Source organism: Hypanus sabinus, chromosome 7, assembly GCF_030144855.1.
Source record: "Hypanus sabinus isolate sHypSab1 chromosome 7, sHypSab1.hap1, whole genome shotgun sequence".
NCBI lineage: Eukaryota > Metazoa > Chordata > Chondrichthyes > Myliobatiformes > Dasyatidae > Hypanus > Hypanus sabinus.
In genome coordinates this window covers 110,400,294-110,419,824 of record NC_082712.1, presented here as the reverse complement: position 1 = coordinate 110,419,824, position 19,531 = coordinate 110,400,294, and the positions used below count along the sequence as shown (strand labels likewise).

The window sequence follows — 19,531 nt, the reverse complement described above, 5'->3', positions numbered from 1 at the left end:
ACACTCTCCCTGTACCCACACTGTATCCTGTACTCACACTCTCCCAGTACCCACACTCTCCCTGTACTCACTTTGTACCCTGTACTCACACTCTCTCTGTACCCACACTCTCCCTGTACCCACACTCTCCCTGTACCCACACTGTACCCTATACTCACACTCTCTCTGTACCCACATAGTACACTGTACTCACACTCTCTCTGTACCCACACTGTACCCTGTACTCACACTCTCCCTGCACCCACACTGTATCATGTACCCACTCTCTCCCTGTACCCACACTCTCCCAGTACCCACACTATCCCTGTACCCACACTCTCCCAGTACCCACACTCCCCCTGTACCCACACTGTACCCTGTACCCACACTCTCCCTGTACCCACCCTCTCCCTGTACCCACACTGTACCCTGTACTCACACTCTCCCTGTACTCACACTCTCACTGTACCCACACTGTACCCTGTACTCACACTCTCCCTGTACTCACACTCTCCCTGTACCCACACTGTACCCTGTACTCACACTCTCCCTGTACCCACACTGTACCCTGTACCCACACTGTACCCTGAACTCACACTCTCCCTGTACTCACACTCTCCCTGTACCCACACTGTACCCTGTACTCACACTCTCCCTGTACTCACACTCTCCCTGTACTCACACTCTCCCTGTACCCACACTGTACCCTGTACTCACAGTCTCCCTGTATCCACACTGTACCCTGTACTCACACTCTCCCTGTACCCACATTGTACCCTGTACCCACACTGTACCCTGTACTCACACTCTCTGTACCCACATTGTACCCTGTACTCACACTCTCCCTCTACCCACACTGTACCCTGTACGCACTCTCTCTCTGTACCCATATTGTACCCTGTACTCACACTCTCTGTATCCACACTGTACCCTGTACTCACACTCACCCTGTACTCACACTGTACCCTGTACTCACACTCTCCCTGTACCCACACTGTATCATGTACCCACTCTCTCCCTGTACCCACACTCTCCCTGTACCCACACTCTCCCTGTACCCCCATTGTACGCTGTACTCACATGCTCTCTGTACCCACATTGTACGCTGTACTCGCACTCTCTCTGTACCCACACTGTACCCTGTACTCACACTCTCTCTGTACCCACATTCACCCTGTACCCACACTCTCCCAGTACCCACACTCTGCCTGTACCCCCATTGTACGCTGTACTCACACGCTCTCTGTACCCACATTGTATCCTGTACTCACACTCTCTCTCTACCCACATTGTACACTGTACTCACAATCTCTCTGTACCCACATTGTACCCTGTACTCACACTCTTTCTGTAACCACACTCACCCTGTACCCACACTCTCCCAGTACCCACATTGTAACCTGTACTCACACTTTCTCTGTACCCACATTGTACCCTGTACTCACACTCTCTCTGTACCCACAATCTCCCAGTACCCACACTCTCCCTGTACCCACACTGTACCCTGTACTCACACTCTCACTGTACTCACACTCTCCCTGTATCCACACTGTACCCTGTACTCACACTTGCCCTGTACCCACACTGTACCCTGTACTCACTCTCTCTCTGTACCCACATTGTACCCTGTACTCACACTCTCTCTGTACCCACACTGTACCCTGTACTCACACTCTCTCTGTACCCACATAGTACACTGTACTCACACTCTCTCTGTACCCACATTGTACCCTGTACTCACACTCTCCCTGTACCCACACTGTACCCTGTACCCTGTACTCACACTCTCCCTGTACTCACACTGTACCCTGTACTCACACTCTCACTGTACTCACACTCTCCCTGTACCCACACTGTACACTGTACCCACACTATCCCTGTACCCACACTCTCCCAGTAGCCACACTCTCCCTGTACCCACACTGTACCCTGTACTCACACTCTCTCTGTACCCACATTGTACCCTGTACTCACACTCTCCCTGTACCCACACTGTACCCTGTACCCACACTGTACCCTGTACTCACACTCTCCCTGTACTCACACTCTCCCTGTACCCACACTGTACCCTGTACTCACACTCTCCCTGTACTCACACTCTCCCTGTACTCACACTCTCCCTGTACCCACACTGTACCCTGTACTGACAGTCTCCCTGTATCCACACTGTACCCTGTACTCACACTCCCTGTACCCACATTGTACCCTGTACTCACACTCTCCGTCTACCCACACTGTACCCTGTACGCACTCTCTCTCTGTACTCACACTGTACCCTGTACTCACACTCTCCCTGTACCCACACTGTATTATGTACCCACTCTCTCACGGTACCCACACTCTCCCAGTACCCACACTATCCCTGTACCCACACTCTCCCAGTACCCACACTCTCCCTGTACCCACACTGTACCCTGTACCCACACTGTACCCTGTACTCACACTCCCTGTACCCACATTGTACCCTGTACTCACACTCTCCCTCTACCCACACTGTACCCTGTACGCACTCTCTCTCTGTACCCACATTGTACCCTGTACTCACACTCTCTGTATCCACACTGTACCCTGTACTCACACTCACCCTGTACTCACACTGTACCCTGTACCCACTCTCTCCCAGTACCCACACTCTCCCTGTACCCACATTATACCCTGTACTCACACTCTCTCTGTACCCACATTGTACCCTGTACTCACACTCTCCCTGTACCCACACCGTACCCTGTACTCACACTCTCCCTGTATCCACACTGTACCCTGTACTCACACTCTCCCTGTAGCCACACGGTACCCTGTACCCACACTGTACCCTGTACTCACACTCTCCCTGTACCCACACTGTATCCTGTACCCACTCTCTCCCTGTACCCACACTCTCCCTGTACCCACAGTATCCCTGTAGGTAAACTCTCCCTGTACCCACACTGTACCCTATACCCACACTCTCCCTGAACCCACACTCTCCGAGTACCCACCCTCTCCCTGTACCCACATTGTACCCTGTACTCACACTCTCTGTACCCACACTGTACCCTGTACTCACACTCTCTGTATCCACATTGTACCCTATACTCACACTCTCCCTCTACCCACACTGTACCCTGTACGCACTCTCTCTCTGTACCCACATTGTACCCTGTACTCACACTCTCTGTATCCACACTGTACCCTGTACCCACACTGTACCCTGTACTCACACTCCCTGTACCCACATTGTACCCTGTACTCACACTCTCCCTCTACCCACACTGTACCCTGTACGCACTCTCTCTCTGTACCCACATTGTACCCTGTACTCACACTCTCTGTATCCACACTGTACCCTGTACTCACACTCACCCTGTACTCACACTGTACCCTGTACCCACACTCTCCCTGTACCCACACTCTCCCACTACCCACCCTCTCCCTGTACCCACACTGTACCCTGTACCCACTCTCTCCCAGTACCCACACTCTCCCTGTACCCACATTATACCCTGTACTCACACTCTCTCTGTACCCACATTGTACCCTGTACTCACACTCTCCCTGTACCCACACCGTACCCTGTACTCACACTCTCCCTGTATCCACACTGTACCCTGTACTCACACTCTCCCTGTAGCCACACGGTACCCTGTACCCACACTGTACCCTGTACTCACACTCTCCCTGTACCCACACTGTATCCTGTACCCACTCTCTCCCTGTACCCACACTCTCCCTGTACCCACAGTATCCCTGTACCCACACTCTCCCTGTACCCACACTGTACCCTATACCCACACTCTCCCTGAACCCACACTCTCCGAGTACCCACCCTCTCCCTGTACCCACATTATACCCTGTACTCACACTCTCTGTACCCACACTGTACCCTGTACTCACACTCTCTGTATCCACATTGTACCCTATACTCACACTCTCCCTGTACCCACACTGTACCCTGTACTCACTCTCTCTCTGTACCCACATTGTACCCTGTACTCACACTCTCTCTGTACCCACACTGTACCCTGTACTCACACTCTCTCTGTACCCACACTGTACCCTGTACTCACACTCTCCCTGTACCCACACTGTACCCTGTACCCACACTGTACCCTGTACTCACACTCTCCCTGTACCCACACTCTCCCTGTATCCACACTGTACCCTGTACTCACACTCTCCCTGCATCCACATTGTACCCTGTACTCACACTCTCCCAGTACCCACACTCTCCCTATACCCACTTTGTACCCTGTACTCACACTCTCTCTGTACCCACACTCTCCCTGTACCCACACTGTACCCTGTACCCACACTCTCCCTGTACCCACACTATCCCTGTACCCACACTCTCCCAGTACCCACATTGTACCCTGTACTCACACTCTCCCTGTACCCACACTGTACCCTGTACTCACTCTCTCTCTGTACCCACATTGTTCCCTGTACTCACACTCTCTCTGTACCCACACTGTACCCTGTACTCACACTCTCTCTGTACCCACATAGTACACTGTACTCACACTCTCTCTGTACCCACATTGTACCCTGTACTCACACTCTCCCTGTACCCATACTGTACCCTGTACCCACACTGTACCCCGTACTCACACTCTCCCTGTACTCACACTCTCCCTGTACTCACACTCTCCTTGTACCCACACTGTACCCTGTACTCACACTCTCCCTGTACCCACATTGTACCCTGTACTCACACTCTCTGTACCCACACTGTACCCTGTACTCACACTATCTGTACCCACGTTGTACCCTGTACTCACACTCTCCCTGTACCCACACTGTACCCTGTACTCACACTCTCTCTGTACCCACATTGTACCCTGTACTCACACTCTCTGTGTACCCACACTGTACCCTGTACTCACACTCTCCCTGTATCCACCCTGTACCCTGTACTCACACTCTCCCTGTACCCACACGGTACCCTGTACCCACACTGTACCCTGTACCCACTCTCTCCCAGTACCCACACTCTCCCTGTACCCACACGGTACCCTGTACCCACACTGTACCCTGTACTCACACTCTCCCTGTACCCACACTGTACCCTGTACTCTCTCTCTGTACCCATATTGTACCCTGTACTCACACTCTCTCTATACCCACACTGTACCCTGTACTCACACTCTCTCTGTACCCACATAGTACACTGTACTCACACTCTCTCTGTACCCACATTGTACCCTGTACTCACACTCTCCCTGTACCCACACTGTACCCTGTACTCACACTCTCCCTGTACCCACACTGTACCCTGTACTCACTCTCTCTCTGTACCCATATTGTACCCTGTACTCACACTCTCTCTGTACCCACACTGTACCCTGTACTCACACTCTCTCTGTACCCACATAGTACACTGTACTCACACTCTCTCTGTACTCACACTCTCCCTGTACCCACACTGTACCCTGTACCCACACTCTCCCTGTACTCACACTCTCCCTGTACTCACACTCTCCCTGTACTCACACTCTCCTTGTACCCACACTGTACCCTGTACCCACACTCTCCCTGTACTCACACTCTCCCTGTACTCACACTCTCCTTGTACCCACACTGTACCCAGTACTCACACTCTCTCTCTACCCACATTGTACCCTGTACTCACACTCTCCCTGTACCCACACTGTACCCTGTACTCACACTCTCTCTGTACCCACATTGTACCATGTACTCACACTCTCTGTGTACCCACACTGTACCCTGTACTCACACTCTCCCTGTATCCACCCTGTACCCTGTACTCACACTCTCCCTGTACCCACACGGTACCCTGTACCAACACTGTACCCTGTACTCACACTCTCCCAGTACCCACCCTCTCCCTGTACCCACACTGTACCCTGTACCCACTCTCTCCCAGTACCCACACTCTCCCTGTACCCACACTGTACCCTGTACCCACACTCTTCCTGTACCCACACTGTATCCTGTACCCACTCTCTCCCTGTACTCACACTCTCCTACTACCCACACTGTACCCTGTACTCACACTCTCCCTGTACTCACACTCTCCTTTTACCCACACTGTACCCTGTACTCACACTCTCTCTGTACCCACATTGTGCCCTGTACTCACACTCTCCCTGTACCCACACTGTACCCTGTACTAACACTCTCTCTGTACCCACACTGTACCCTGTACTCACACTCTCTCTGTACCCACATAGTACACTGTACTCACACTCTCTCTGTACCCACATTGTACCCTGTACTCACACTCTCCCTGTACCCACACTGTACCCTGTACCCACTCTCTCCCTGTACTCACACTCTCCCTGTACTCACACTCTCCCTGTACTCACACTCTCCTTGTACCCACACTGTACCCTGTACCCACACTCTCCCTGTACTCGCACTCTCCCTGTACTCACACTCTCCTTGTACCCACACTGTACCCTGTACTCACACTCTCTCTGTACCCACATTGTACCCTGTACTCACACTCTCTCTGTACCCACACTGTACCCTGTACTCACACTCTCTGTACCCACATTGTACCCTGTACTCACACTCTCTGTGTACCCACACTGTACCCTGTACTCACACTCTCCCTGTATCCACCCTGTACCCTGTACTCACAGTCTCCCTGTACCCACACGGTACCCTGTACCCACACTGTACCCTGTACTCACACTCTCCCTGTACCCACATTGTACCCTGTACTCACACTCTCTGTACCCACACTGTACCCTGTACTCACACTATCTGTACCCACGTTGTACCCTGTACTCACACTCTCCCTGTACCCACACTGTATCCTGTACTCACACTCTCTCTGTACCCACATTGTACCCTGTACTCACACTCTCTGTGTACCCACACTGTACCCTGTACTCACACTCTCCCTGTATCCACCCTGTACCCTGTACTCACACTCTCCCTGTACACACACGGTACCCTGTACCCACACTGTACCCTGTACCCACTCTCTCCCTGTACCCACACGGTACCCTGTACCCACTCTCTCCCAGTACCCACACTCTCCCAGTACCCACACGGTACCCTGTACCCACACTGTACCCTGTACTCACACTCTCCCTGTACCCACACTGTACCCTGTACTCACTCTCTCTCTGTACCCATATTGTACCCTGTACTCACACTCTCTCTGTACCCACACTGTACCCTGTACTCACACTCTCTCTGTACCCACATAGTACACTGTACTCACACTCTCTCTGTACGCACATTGTACCCTGTACTCACACTCTCCCTGTACCCACACGGTACCCTGTACCCACACTGTACCCTGTACTCACACTCTCCCTGTACCCACACTGTACCCTGTACTCACACTCTCCCTGTACCCACACTGTACCTTGTACTCACACTCTCCCTGTACCCACATTGTACCCTGTACTCACACTCTCTGTACCCACACTGTACCCTGTACTCACACTATCTGTACCCACGTTGTACCCTGTACTCACACTCTCCCTGTACCCACACTGTACCCTGTACTCACACTCTCTCTGTACCCACATTGTACCATGTACTCACACTCTCTGTGTACCCACACTGTACCCTGTACTCACACTCTCCCTGTATCCACCCTGTACCCTGTACTCACACTCTCCCTGTACCCACACGGTACCCTGTACCCACACTGTACCCTGTACTCACACTCTCCCAGTACCCACCCTCTCCCTGTACCCACACTGTACCCTGTACCCACTCTCTCCCAGTACCCACACTCTCCCTGTACCCACACTGTACCCTGTACCCACACTCTTCCTGTACCCACACTGTATCCTGTACCCACTCTCTCCCTGTACTCACACTCTCCTTGTATCCTCACTGTACCCTGTACTCACACTCTCCCTGTACTCACACTCTCCTTGTACCCACACTGTACCCTGTACTCACTCTCTCTCTGTACCCACATTGTACCCTGTACTCACACTCTCCCTGTACCCACACTGTACCCTGTACTCACTCTCTCTCTGTACCCATATTGTACCCTGTACTCACACTCTCTCTGTACCCACACTGTACCCTGTACTCACACTCTCTCTGTACCCACATAGTACACTGTACTCACACTCTCTCTGTACCCACATTGTACCCTGTACTCACACTCTCCCTGTACCCACACTGTACCCTGTACCCACACTCTCCCTGTACTCACACTCTCCCTGTACTCACACTCTCCCTGTACTCACACTCTCCTTGTACCCACACTGTACCCTGTACCCACACTCTCCCTGTACTCACACTCTCCCTGTACTCACACTCTCCTTGTACCCACACTGTACCCTGTACTCACACTCTCTCTGTACCCACATTGTACCCTGTACTCACACTCTCTCTGTACCCACACTGTACCCTGTACTCACACTCTCTGTACCCACATTGTACCCTGTACTCACACTCTCTGTGTACCCACACTGTACCCTGTACTCACACTCTCCCTGTATCCACCCTGTACCCTGTACTCACAGTCTCCCTGTACCCACATGGTACCCTGTACCCACACTGTACCCTGTACTCACACTCTCCCAGTACCCACCCTCTCCCTGTACCCACACTGAACCCTGTACCCACTCTCTCCCAGTACCCACACTCTCCCTGTACCCACACTGTACCCTGTACCCACACTCTTCCTGTACCCACACTGTATCCTGTACCCACTCTCTCCCTGTACCCACACACTCCCTGTACCCACACTGTACCCTGTACCCACACTCTCCCTGTACCCACATTCTCCCAGTACCCACCCTCTCCCTGTACCCACACTGTACCCTGTACCCACTCTCTCCCAGTACCCACACTCTCCCTGTACCCACACTGTACCCTGTACCCACACTCTCCCTGTACCCACACTCTCCCAGTACCCACTCTCTCCCTGTACCCACACTGTATCCTGTACTCACACTCTCTCTGTACCCACATTGTACCATGTACTCACACTCTCTGTGTACCCACACTGTACCCTGTACTCACACTCTCCCTGTATCCACCCTGTACCCTGTACTCACACTCTCCCTGTACCCACACGGTACCCTGTACCAACACTGTACCCTGTACTCACACTCTCCCAGTACCCACCCTCTCCCTGTACCCACACTGTACCCTGTACCCACTCTCTCCCAGTACCCACACTCTCCCTGTACCCACACTGTACCCTGTACCCACACTCTTCCTGTACCCACACTGTATCCTGTACCCACTCTCTCCCTGTACTCACACTCTCCTACTACCCACACTGTACCCTGTACTCACACTCTCCCTGTACTCACACTCTCCTTTTACCCACACTGTACCCTGTACTCACACTCTCTCTGTACCCACATTGTACCCTGTACTCACACTCTCCCTGTACCCACACTGTACCCTGTACTCACACTCTCTCTGTACCCACACTGTACCCTGTACTCACACTCTCTCTGTACCCACATAGTACACTGTACTCACACTCTCTCTGTACCCACATTGTACCCTGTACTCACACTCTCCCTGTACCCACACTGTACCCTGTACCCACTCTCTCCCTGTACTCACACTCTCCCTGTACTCACACTCTCCCTGTACTCACACTCTCCTTGTACCCACACTGTACCCTGTACCCACACTCTCCCTGTACTCGCACTCTCCCTGTACTCACACTCTCCTTGTACCCACACTGTACCCTGTACTCACACTCTCTCTGTACCCACATTGTACCCTGTACTCACACTCTCTCTGTACCCACACTGTACCCTGTACTCACACTCTCTGTACCCACATTGTACCCTGTACTCACACTCTCTGTGTACCCACACTGTACCCTGTACTCACACTCTCCCTGTATCCACCCTGTACCCTGTACTCACAGTCTCCCTGTACCCACACGGTACCCTGTACCCACACTGTACCCTGTACTCACACTCTCCCTGTACCCACATTGTACCCTGTACTCACACTCTCTGTACCCACACTGTACCCTGTACTCACACTATCTGTACCCACGTTGTACCCTGTACTCACACTCTCCCTGTACCCACACTGTATCCTGTACTCACACTCTCTCTGTACCCACATTGTACCCTGTACTCACACTCTCTGTGTACCCACACTGTACCCTGTACTCACACTCTCCCTGTATCCACCCTGTACCCTGTACTCACACTCTCCCTGTACCCACACGGTACCCTGTACCCACACTGTACCCTGTACCCACTCTCTCCCTGTACCCACACGGTACCCTGTACCCACTCTCTCCCAGTACCCACACTCTCCCAGTACCCACACGGTACCCTGTACCCACACTGTACCCTGTACTCACACTCTCCCTGTACCCACACTGTACCCTGTACTCACTCTCTCTCTGTACCCATATTGTACCCTGTACTCACACTCTCTCTGTACCCACACTGTACCCTGTACTCACACTCTCTCTGTACCCACATAGTACACTGTACTCACACTCTCTCTGTACGCACATTGTACCCTGTACTCACACTCTCCCTGTACCCACACGTTACCCTGTACCCACACTGTACCCTGTACTCACACTCTCCCTGTACCCACACTGTACCCTGTACTCACACTCTCCCTGTACCCACATTGTACCCTGTACCCTGTACTCACACTCTCTGTACCCACACTGTACCCTGTACTCACACTATCTGTACCCACGTTGTACCCTGTACTCACACTCTCCCTGTACCCACACTGTACCCTGTACTCACACTCTCTCTGTACCCACATTGTACCATGTACTCACACTCTCTGTGTACCCACACTGTACCCTGTACTCACACTCTCCCTGTATCCACCCTGTACCCTGTACTCACACTCTCCCTGTACCCACACTGTACCCTGTACTCACACTCTCCCAGTACCCACCCTCTCCCTGTACCCACACTGTACCCTGTACCCACTCTCTCCCAGTACCCACACTCTCCCTGTACCCACACTGTACCCTGTACCCACACTCTTCCTGTACCCACACTGTATCCTGTACCCACTCTCTCCCTGTACTCACACTCTCCTTGTATCCTCACTGTACCCTGTACTCACACTCTCCCTGTACTCACACTCTCCTTGTACCCACACTGTACCCTGTACTCACTCTCTCTCTGTACCCACATTGTACCCTGTACTCACACTCTCCCTGTACCCACACTGTACCCTGTACTCACTCTCTCTCTGTACCCATATTGTACCCTGTACTCACACTCTCTCTGTACCCACACTGTACCCTGTACTCACACTCTCTCTGTACCCACATAGTACACTGTACTCACACTCTCCCTGTACCCACACTGTACCCTGTACCCACACTCTCCCTGTACTCACACTCTCCCTGTACTCACACTCTCCCTGTACTCACACTCTCCTTGTACCCACACTGTACCCTGTACCCACACTCTCCCTGTACTCACACTCTCCCTGTACTCACACTCTCCTTGTACCCACACTGTACCCTGTACTCACACTCTCTCTGTATCCACATTGTACCCTGTACTCACATTCTCTCTGTACCCACACTGTACCCTGTACTCACACTCTCTGTACCCACATTGTACCCTGTACTCACACTCTTTGTACCCACACTGTACCCTGTACTCACACTCTCCCTGTATCCACCCTGTACCCTGTACTCACAGTCTCCCTGTACCCACATGGTACCCTGTACCCACACTGTACCCTGTACTCACACTCTCCCAGTACCCACCCTCTCCCTGTACCCACACTGAACCCTGTACCCACTCTCTCCCAGTACCCACACTCTCCCTGTACCCACACTGTACCCTGTACCCACACTCTTCCTGTACCCACACTGTACCCTGTACCCACTCTCTCCCAGTACCCACACTCTCCCTGTACCCACACTGTACCCTGTACCCACACTCTCCCTGTACCCACACTCTCCCAGTACCCACTCTCTCCCTGTACCCACACTGTATCCTGTACTCACACTCTCTCTGTACCCACATTGTACCCTGTACTCACACTCTCCCTGTACCCACACTGTACCCTGTACTCACTCTCTCTCTGTACCCATATTGTACCCTGTACTCACACTCTCTCTGTACCCACACTGTACCCTGTACTCACACTCTCTCTGTACCCACATTGTACCCTGTACTCACACTCTCCCTGTACCCACACTCTCCCTGTACCCACACTGTACCCTGTACCCACACTGTACCCTGTACTCACACTCTCCCTGTACTCACACTCTCCCTGTACCCACACTGTACCCTGTACTCACACTCTCCCTGTACTCACACTCTCCCTGTACTCACACTCTCCTTGTACCCACACTGTACCCTGTACTCACACTCTCCCTGTACCCACATTGTACCCTGTACTCACACTCTCTGTACCCACATTGTACCCTGTACTCACACTCTCCCTGTACCCACACTGTACCCTGTACTCACTCTCTCTCTGTACCCACATTGTACCCTGTACTCACACTCTCTCTGTACCCACACTGTACCCTGTACTCACACTCTCTCTGTACCCACATTGTACCCTGTACTCACACTCTCTGTGTACCCACACTGTACCCTGTACTCACACTCTCCCTGTATCCACCCTGTACCCAGTACTCACACTCTCCCTGTACCCACACGGTACCCTGTACCCACACTGTACCCTGTACTCACACTCTCCCAGTACCCACCCTCTCCCTGTACCCACACTGTACCCTGTACCCACACTCTCCCTGTACCCACATTCTCCCAGTACCCACCCTCTCCCTGTACCCACTCTCTCCCAGTATCCACACTCTCCCTGTACCCACACTGTACCCTGTACTCACACTCTCTGTACCCACACTGTACCCTGTACTCACACTCTCTCTGTACCCACATTGTACCCTGTACTCACACTCTCCCTGTACCCACACTCTCCCAGTACCCACACTCTACCTGTACCCACATTGTACCCTGTACTCACACACTCCCTGTACCCACACTCTCCCTGTACCCACACTGTACCCTGTACCCACACTCTCCCTGTACCCACGCTCTCCCAGTACCCACACTCTCCCTGTACCCACATTGTACCCAGTACCCACACTCTCTCTGTACCCACACTCTCCCTGTACCCACACTGTCCCAGTACCCACACTGTCCCAGTACCCACACTCTCCCTGTACCCACTTTGTACCCTGTACCCACACTCTCCCTGTACCCACATTGTACCCTGTACCCACACTCTCCCAGTACGCACAGTCTCCCTGTACCCACACTGTACCCTGTACTCACTCTCTCTCTGTACCCACACTGTACCCTGTACCCACACTCTCCCAGTACCCACACTGTACCCTGTACCCACACTGTACTCTGTACCCACACTCTCCCTGTACTCACACTCTCCCTGTACCCACACTCTCCCTGTACCCACACTCTCCCTGTACCCACACTGTACCCTGTACCCACAATCTCGCAGTACCCACACTGTACCCTGTACCCACACTGTACCCTGTACCCACACTCTCCCTGTACTCACACTCTCCCTGTACCCACACTCTCCCAGTACCCACACTCTCCCTGTACCCACACTGTATCCTGTACCCACACTGTACCCTGTACTCACACTCTCTCTGTACCCACATTGTACCCTGTACCCACAGTCTCCCAGTACCCACACTGTACCCTGTACCCACACTCTCCCTGTACCCAAACTCTCCCAGTACCCGCACTCTCCCTGTACCCACACTGAACCCTGTACCCACACTCTCCCAGTACCCACACTCTCCCTGTACCCACATTGTACCCTGTACTCACACTCTCCCTGTACCCACACTCTCCCTGTACCCACACTGTACCCTGTACCCACACTCTCCCTGTACCCACGCTCTCCCAGTACACACACTCTCCCTGTACCCACATTGTACCCAGTACCCACACTCTCTCTGTACCCACACTGTACCCTGTACCCACACTGTACCCTGTACCCACACTCTCCCAGTACCCACACTCTCCCTGTACCCACTTTGTACCCTGTACCCACACTCTCCCTGTACCCACATTGTACCCTGTACCCACACTCTCCCAGTACCCACACTCACCCTGTACCCACACTGTACCCTGTACTCACTCTCTCTCTGTACCCATACTGTACCCTGTACCCACACTCTCCCAGTACCCACACTGTACCCTGTACCCACACTGTACCCTGTACCCACACTCTCCCTGTACTCACACTCTCCCTGTACCCACACTCTCCCTGTACCCACACTGTACCCTGTACCCACAATCTCCCAGTACCCACACTGTACCCTGTACCCACACTGTACCCTGTACTCACACTCTCCCTGTACTCACACTCTCCCTGTACCCACACTCTCCCAGTACCCACACTCTCCCTGTACCCACACTGTATCCTGTACCCACACTGTACCCTGTACTCACACTCTCTCTGTACCCACATTGTACCCTGTACCCACAGTCTCCCAGTACCCACACTGTACTCTGTACCCACACTCTCCCTGTACCCACACTGTACCCTGTACCCTGTACTCACACTCTCCCTGTACCCACTCTCTCCCTGTACCCACACTCTCCCTGTACCCACACTGTACCCTGTACCCACACTCTCCCTGTACCCACACTGTACTCAGTGCCCTGTGCCTGTACCCACACTCTCCCTGTACCCACACTGTACCCTGTACCCACACTCTCCCTGTACCCACACTGTACTCAGTGCCCTGTGCCTGTACCACTCCATCATCCAGGGTGTTTCCGATGTCTGGAGGTTTATTATTTTTCTCTCTCCTTCCGCAGGTGGTGGGATTGACCCTGGCCATGGTGATATTCTGTCAGGCTGTGCATGGGACCGAGAGTCACACTTAGACCCAGCGGCCTACTGTCTGCACGTATTCCTGGGTCCTGTTGCCATCCCTGCTCTGGTCCTCTCCCATCCCCTCCCTTCCACAATATCCCTTCGTTGTCACAGGTGGCTCTCTCCCTCCATGAGAAGTGCAGTGTTTCAACTCTTTCATAGTGGTGTTCGCCTCTAATTTTCGAGTGGGCTTTGGATGGATCGAGGGAGGGTCCGTGCTGTCTGGTGGAGCCATTCCTGGAGCGGCTACCCTGCCGGGAGTTCAACGCGTGCATTCCTTTGGGGTAATGCTGAGAGACCCGCGTAGTGACGGGCTGTCGCTGTCAGCAGAGAACCTTCATGGCCATTCACTGCAGCAGTACGTTTGACAGCGGGCAGCCTGAATGCCAGTGAGAGGAGTCCTCACAATCGCACTGATTTTAAAAACACTTACAGTGTGACCTTGCCCTTCTGCTGCCCGCGGCTGTGGACACGGGTGAGGTGGGGCATCCGAGACTGTTGGTGGGAGCCCTCACCCCCCTGGATGGACTCTGGGCTTTCCAGACAACCCAGGGCAGGGCATTGTCCACACTCCTGACAGTTGTTCTGTTCCAGTGGGACAGTCACCTCCACCCACTGGTCAGTGTCCTCGTCAGCCTGTGAACGTGTGGGAGTACGGCAGCTCAGTAATTGTCTTGGTCTGTGACAGTCTGCACAGCAGCAGTTTATCAACCCGTACGGTATGGGATACAGGCCGAGACCATCATTCTAGGGGCTTTTTATTAACACATACAGTACGGTAGAACAAGGAAGCCCACACTCTGGAACGGTTATGCATGGTTATGTATTTGTTCATCTGTTACAGTAAGGCCAATGATTTATCAGTGTGTGATAATGCGCTAGTGAAATGTGGGGTGTCACAGCCCCCATCTACCCAACTGGTCAGATACTGACTTACTGAAGTTACGGTGCAGTGTGGCCTTGTTTTGATGGGTTCGGGGATCAGCGGCTGGTCACACTCTGTTGCAGAGCACTTAACAGTGACAACGCAGTCAGAATTCTCACCGCGTCACTTTATAAAAGGTGTCTTCAGTTTCATGTATTACACATGAATTGTAACTATGTTTTCTAATCTATCAAAGGCTGGTGTAAATATAAGCCTCAGTTTTACTGTGCTAAACCTTCTGCAGAGCTTTCCTGTGAGTCACAGCCCAACTTCTTACCCGATTGGGGCTAATCAGTGATGGCTGAGCTGTCTTCCCGTGCCTGTCCTCACCTTAAATCTATTGATCTCGGTTTATCGACTGCACTGGCCCCAGCTGCCACTGGTGGGGGGGTGTCTGTGGTCCCCCAGTAGGCATGCAGGTGTTGTCTGTCTCGTTTTAACTCTTTGTTCCAGCATTTGATCCAAGGTTCATCAGGAGAAGGAGAAGGAGAGAGGGAGAGAGGGAGGGAGATAGAGAGAGAGAGAGAGAGAGAGAGAGAGAGAGAAAGAGAGAGATTCCCTTCAGCCCACCAAGTCTGTTCTGACCAACAACTACCTGTTTACACTAATCTCACTGACTCTACATGGACCAGTTATACCCTACCAACCCACACGGCCTTTGTGTGAGGGAACTGGAGCCCCTGGGAGAGAGCCCCGGAATCACAGCTCGCAGCCGAGGACAATGGGAACCAGGTCTCTGGCACCGTGGGCAGCAACTCCGTCTGCTGAGTCACCCCGATGCCCTCAAAAATAAATAGGATGGACGTTGACAAAGTCTGTGGGCTGGAGGTCCCACGAGCAGTTTTTCTCAAGTCCTTTGTGCAGTAGCTCTCCGGACTCTTCTCCAACCCTACATTTTGAACTACTCCAGGTTTGAAAAGTTCAGCACAGGAACAAACCCTCCAGTGTGGCTGTGCGTGGGGGAATGGGGGTGGGGGTGGTAAGGTGAACTGGGCCACACTAGGAATCTGAGGCATTCATACCTGATCAGTGAATCCCGATCAGATGCAGAACTCACCCATGGCCCTCACTGTTGGAACCACTGACCCTGTCACATCACCTTCCATCCCTGGCTGCACGTCCCCTGGCCACTCGGTGACAAACAATCTCCCTCTGGACTTACGCTGCCTGATTTACAACTCGGTTTTACATTCCCCACATTTGCTGCATTTCTCCCATGTCAGATCCAGCCCCGCCCCTCATACCCGGTTTTCAGTTTCCCTGCATGTTAGTAACCTTGCTCCAGATCGGTGCAGCACGGAGCCAGCGAGATCCTCCAACGGCAATGGCTGGCTTGTCCAACAGTCCCTGCAGGGCCGGGATGGAGTGAACCTGGAGAGGATGCTTCCATTAGTCGGAGAGTAGGATCCAAATCTTCACAATAACATCCCTGTGGAAATGAGCTGAGAAGCAATTTCTTCAGTCAGACGGTAGTGAATCTGTGGAATTAATTGCCACAGAGGACTGTGGATGTCATGCCATTAGGTGTATTTAGGCACGTTGATGGGTTTCAATGTGTAAGGGGTTAAGGGTCATGGGGAGAAGGCAGGAAAATGAAATAGAGAAACAAATCAGCTGTGATTGAATAGGAGAGCAGACTCGATGGGCTGAATGGCCTAAATCTGCTTCTATATCTTTCTTTCTTTTTAAATCTTTTTGTTAATTTTCAAATACATAAGCATAATAACAATGCTTCTATATCTTAAGGTATTATGGTCTAAAACTCCCAAATTACCACAACACAATGAGGAGAAGTTCATCTCTTGAGAACTACAGGTAACCCACAAGGTTGTTGCGGTTCTGGAAGGAGAGACCTCGCAGTCAAGCATTAAACAGGCAGCTCAGTTATTTGGACAGTTTGGGTCAAGTTTACTGTTTCATCGGCATAGATACACAAGGTTTCAATGCTATTTGTAAAAGCTGGAGTACGTTACAAGACAAGGACAAATGTAAATTGACATCAATTATACACATCGTATATGTGTGCAAATTAACACATGGACACTAGTGCAAGATTGAGAGTGGAAGAAAACAGTTTGAGGTAGAATTAGGATTTTCAGGTCCGTTCAAGAACCTGATGGCCGTGGAAAGAAGCTGTGGTTGAACCTTGATGTGTAGGTTTTCAGGCTCCTATACCCCCTGCCCCGAGGACAGCTTCGAGAAGAGAGTTTGGCCTAGATGGTGAGGGTCCCTGACGATGGGTGTCCGATTGCTCAGGCATCACCCCTTGTAGATGTGTTCGATAGTGGGGAGAGCTGGAACTGGCCGAGTCCATCGTTCTCTGAGATCCTTCCCGACTAGGCTCTGATGCAGTCAGTCAGAATACTTCACACTGCACATTGTAGGAGCTTCTCAGAGCTTTTGATGACATGTTAAACCTCCTTAAACTTCTCAGAAGGTAAAAAGTGTTGTCCAACAACAAAACCAATTTCTTGCACTGCAGCCCAACTTGGTAAGTGACACTGATCAGTAAATGAGAGTGCCATGGATTTGGTGATGAGGTGGGAGGGGAGAGAAGAAATCTATTGACCTTTAAGCAATCTTGACTGCAATTAATTCCCTTGCTTTGAAGAGACTGGAGACCTGCCCAGGAGCTTGCCATGAAGTCAGCTGGAGCCCTACTACTCACAGCTGCTTGGGTTTAGTGCACCTTCTGATCCTGTTGTTATGCTTCCTGACGGAGAGAGAATGAAAGGGAAGTGACTGTGGGAGTCTCATCATTGGGCTGTGTGGCTTTTCTGTGATCATAAACACCACAGAGGCATGTAGCGAGGATGGGTCACAGGCAAGAGGTGCTCTTGGGCACTGGTACTGAGCTTTGAAGAGCTTAACTCTTTCATCCCTTCACACTTGCATCAACCCTGCAGTCTTTTGTAATCCTGCACATTGGAGCCTCCAAACCAAGCAACCAGTCAGAATTCATCTCTTTATTAATACAGCAATTCCTGCATCAACTACTGCAACTTCCAAATTTCTTCATGCCGCATCTCTCCTCCATGAACTCCATCATCTCCTACCTCAGTTCCTGCATCGCTGCCTGCATGTCTTCACTCCTTCAACTGCTTTCCCTGGGAACTTCCCACAATCAGATTGGATTGGTGTAAGTCCTCTCTGGTCCACTTCAATGATCCCCATCCATTAGTAAGGATTGTACGCTTACCAGAGAACATAGACACAAAGGACATATCCTCAGTGGCCACTTTATTAGTTACCTCCTTTACCTAATGCTACCTCAATGAGTCAGTCATGTGGTTGTGACCCCTGCCCCACCTGATCAGTATACAGGAGTACAGACAATGCTCATGCACAGTTGACTATAGATCTGGCATCTTGGAGGATCTCACCTGAGTCAACACCAAAGCAATCATGAAGAAGGCATGCTAATGACTCTGCTAGGATTTGGCATGTCATCTTGCAAATTTCTGTAGGTGTACAGTGTTGAGTATTCTGATAGCTCACATCACAGCCTGGCATGCAGGTTCAATGTGTAGGATTACAAGAGGCTGCAGAGGGTTGGAGACTCGAGACAGCTTCATCACGAGCACATCTTCAAAATGAAGTGTCATCATTGAGGACCCTCACCCTCTGGGATGTGCCCTCTTCTCCATGCCAGCGTTAGGGATGAGATACAGGAGCCTGAAGACCCACACTCAACAATTCGGAAATTGCTTCTTCTCCTCTGCCATCAGTTTTCTACTGGTCCATGAACACGGCCTCATTATTCCTTTTTTGCAATATTTATTTTGTAATTTATAGTAATTTGCACTGCATGACTGCAGAAAAGCAACAGATTTCATAACTTAT

General features: G+C 51.9%; 1 protein-coding gene across 1 annotated transcript in view; it reads left to right on the top strand.

The window, feature by feature from the left end:
- LOC132397531 (tetraspanin-4-like) overlaps window positions 1–16,354 on the top strand; it is a 101,031-nt gene extending 84,677 nt beyond the window's left edge. Inside the window, exon 6 of the mRNA XM_059976361.1 lies at window positions 14,706–16,354. Within this exon, the coding sequence (XP_059832344.1) occupies window positions 14,706–14,774 (69 nt within the window). The 3' untranslated portion in view covers window positions 14,775–16,354. The remainder of the gene's footprint in view (window positions 1–14,705) is intronic.
- Window positions 16,355–19,531: the final 3,177 nt, after the last annotated feature.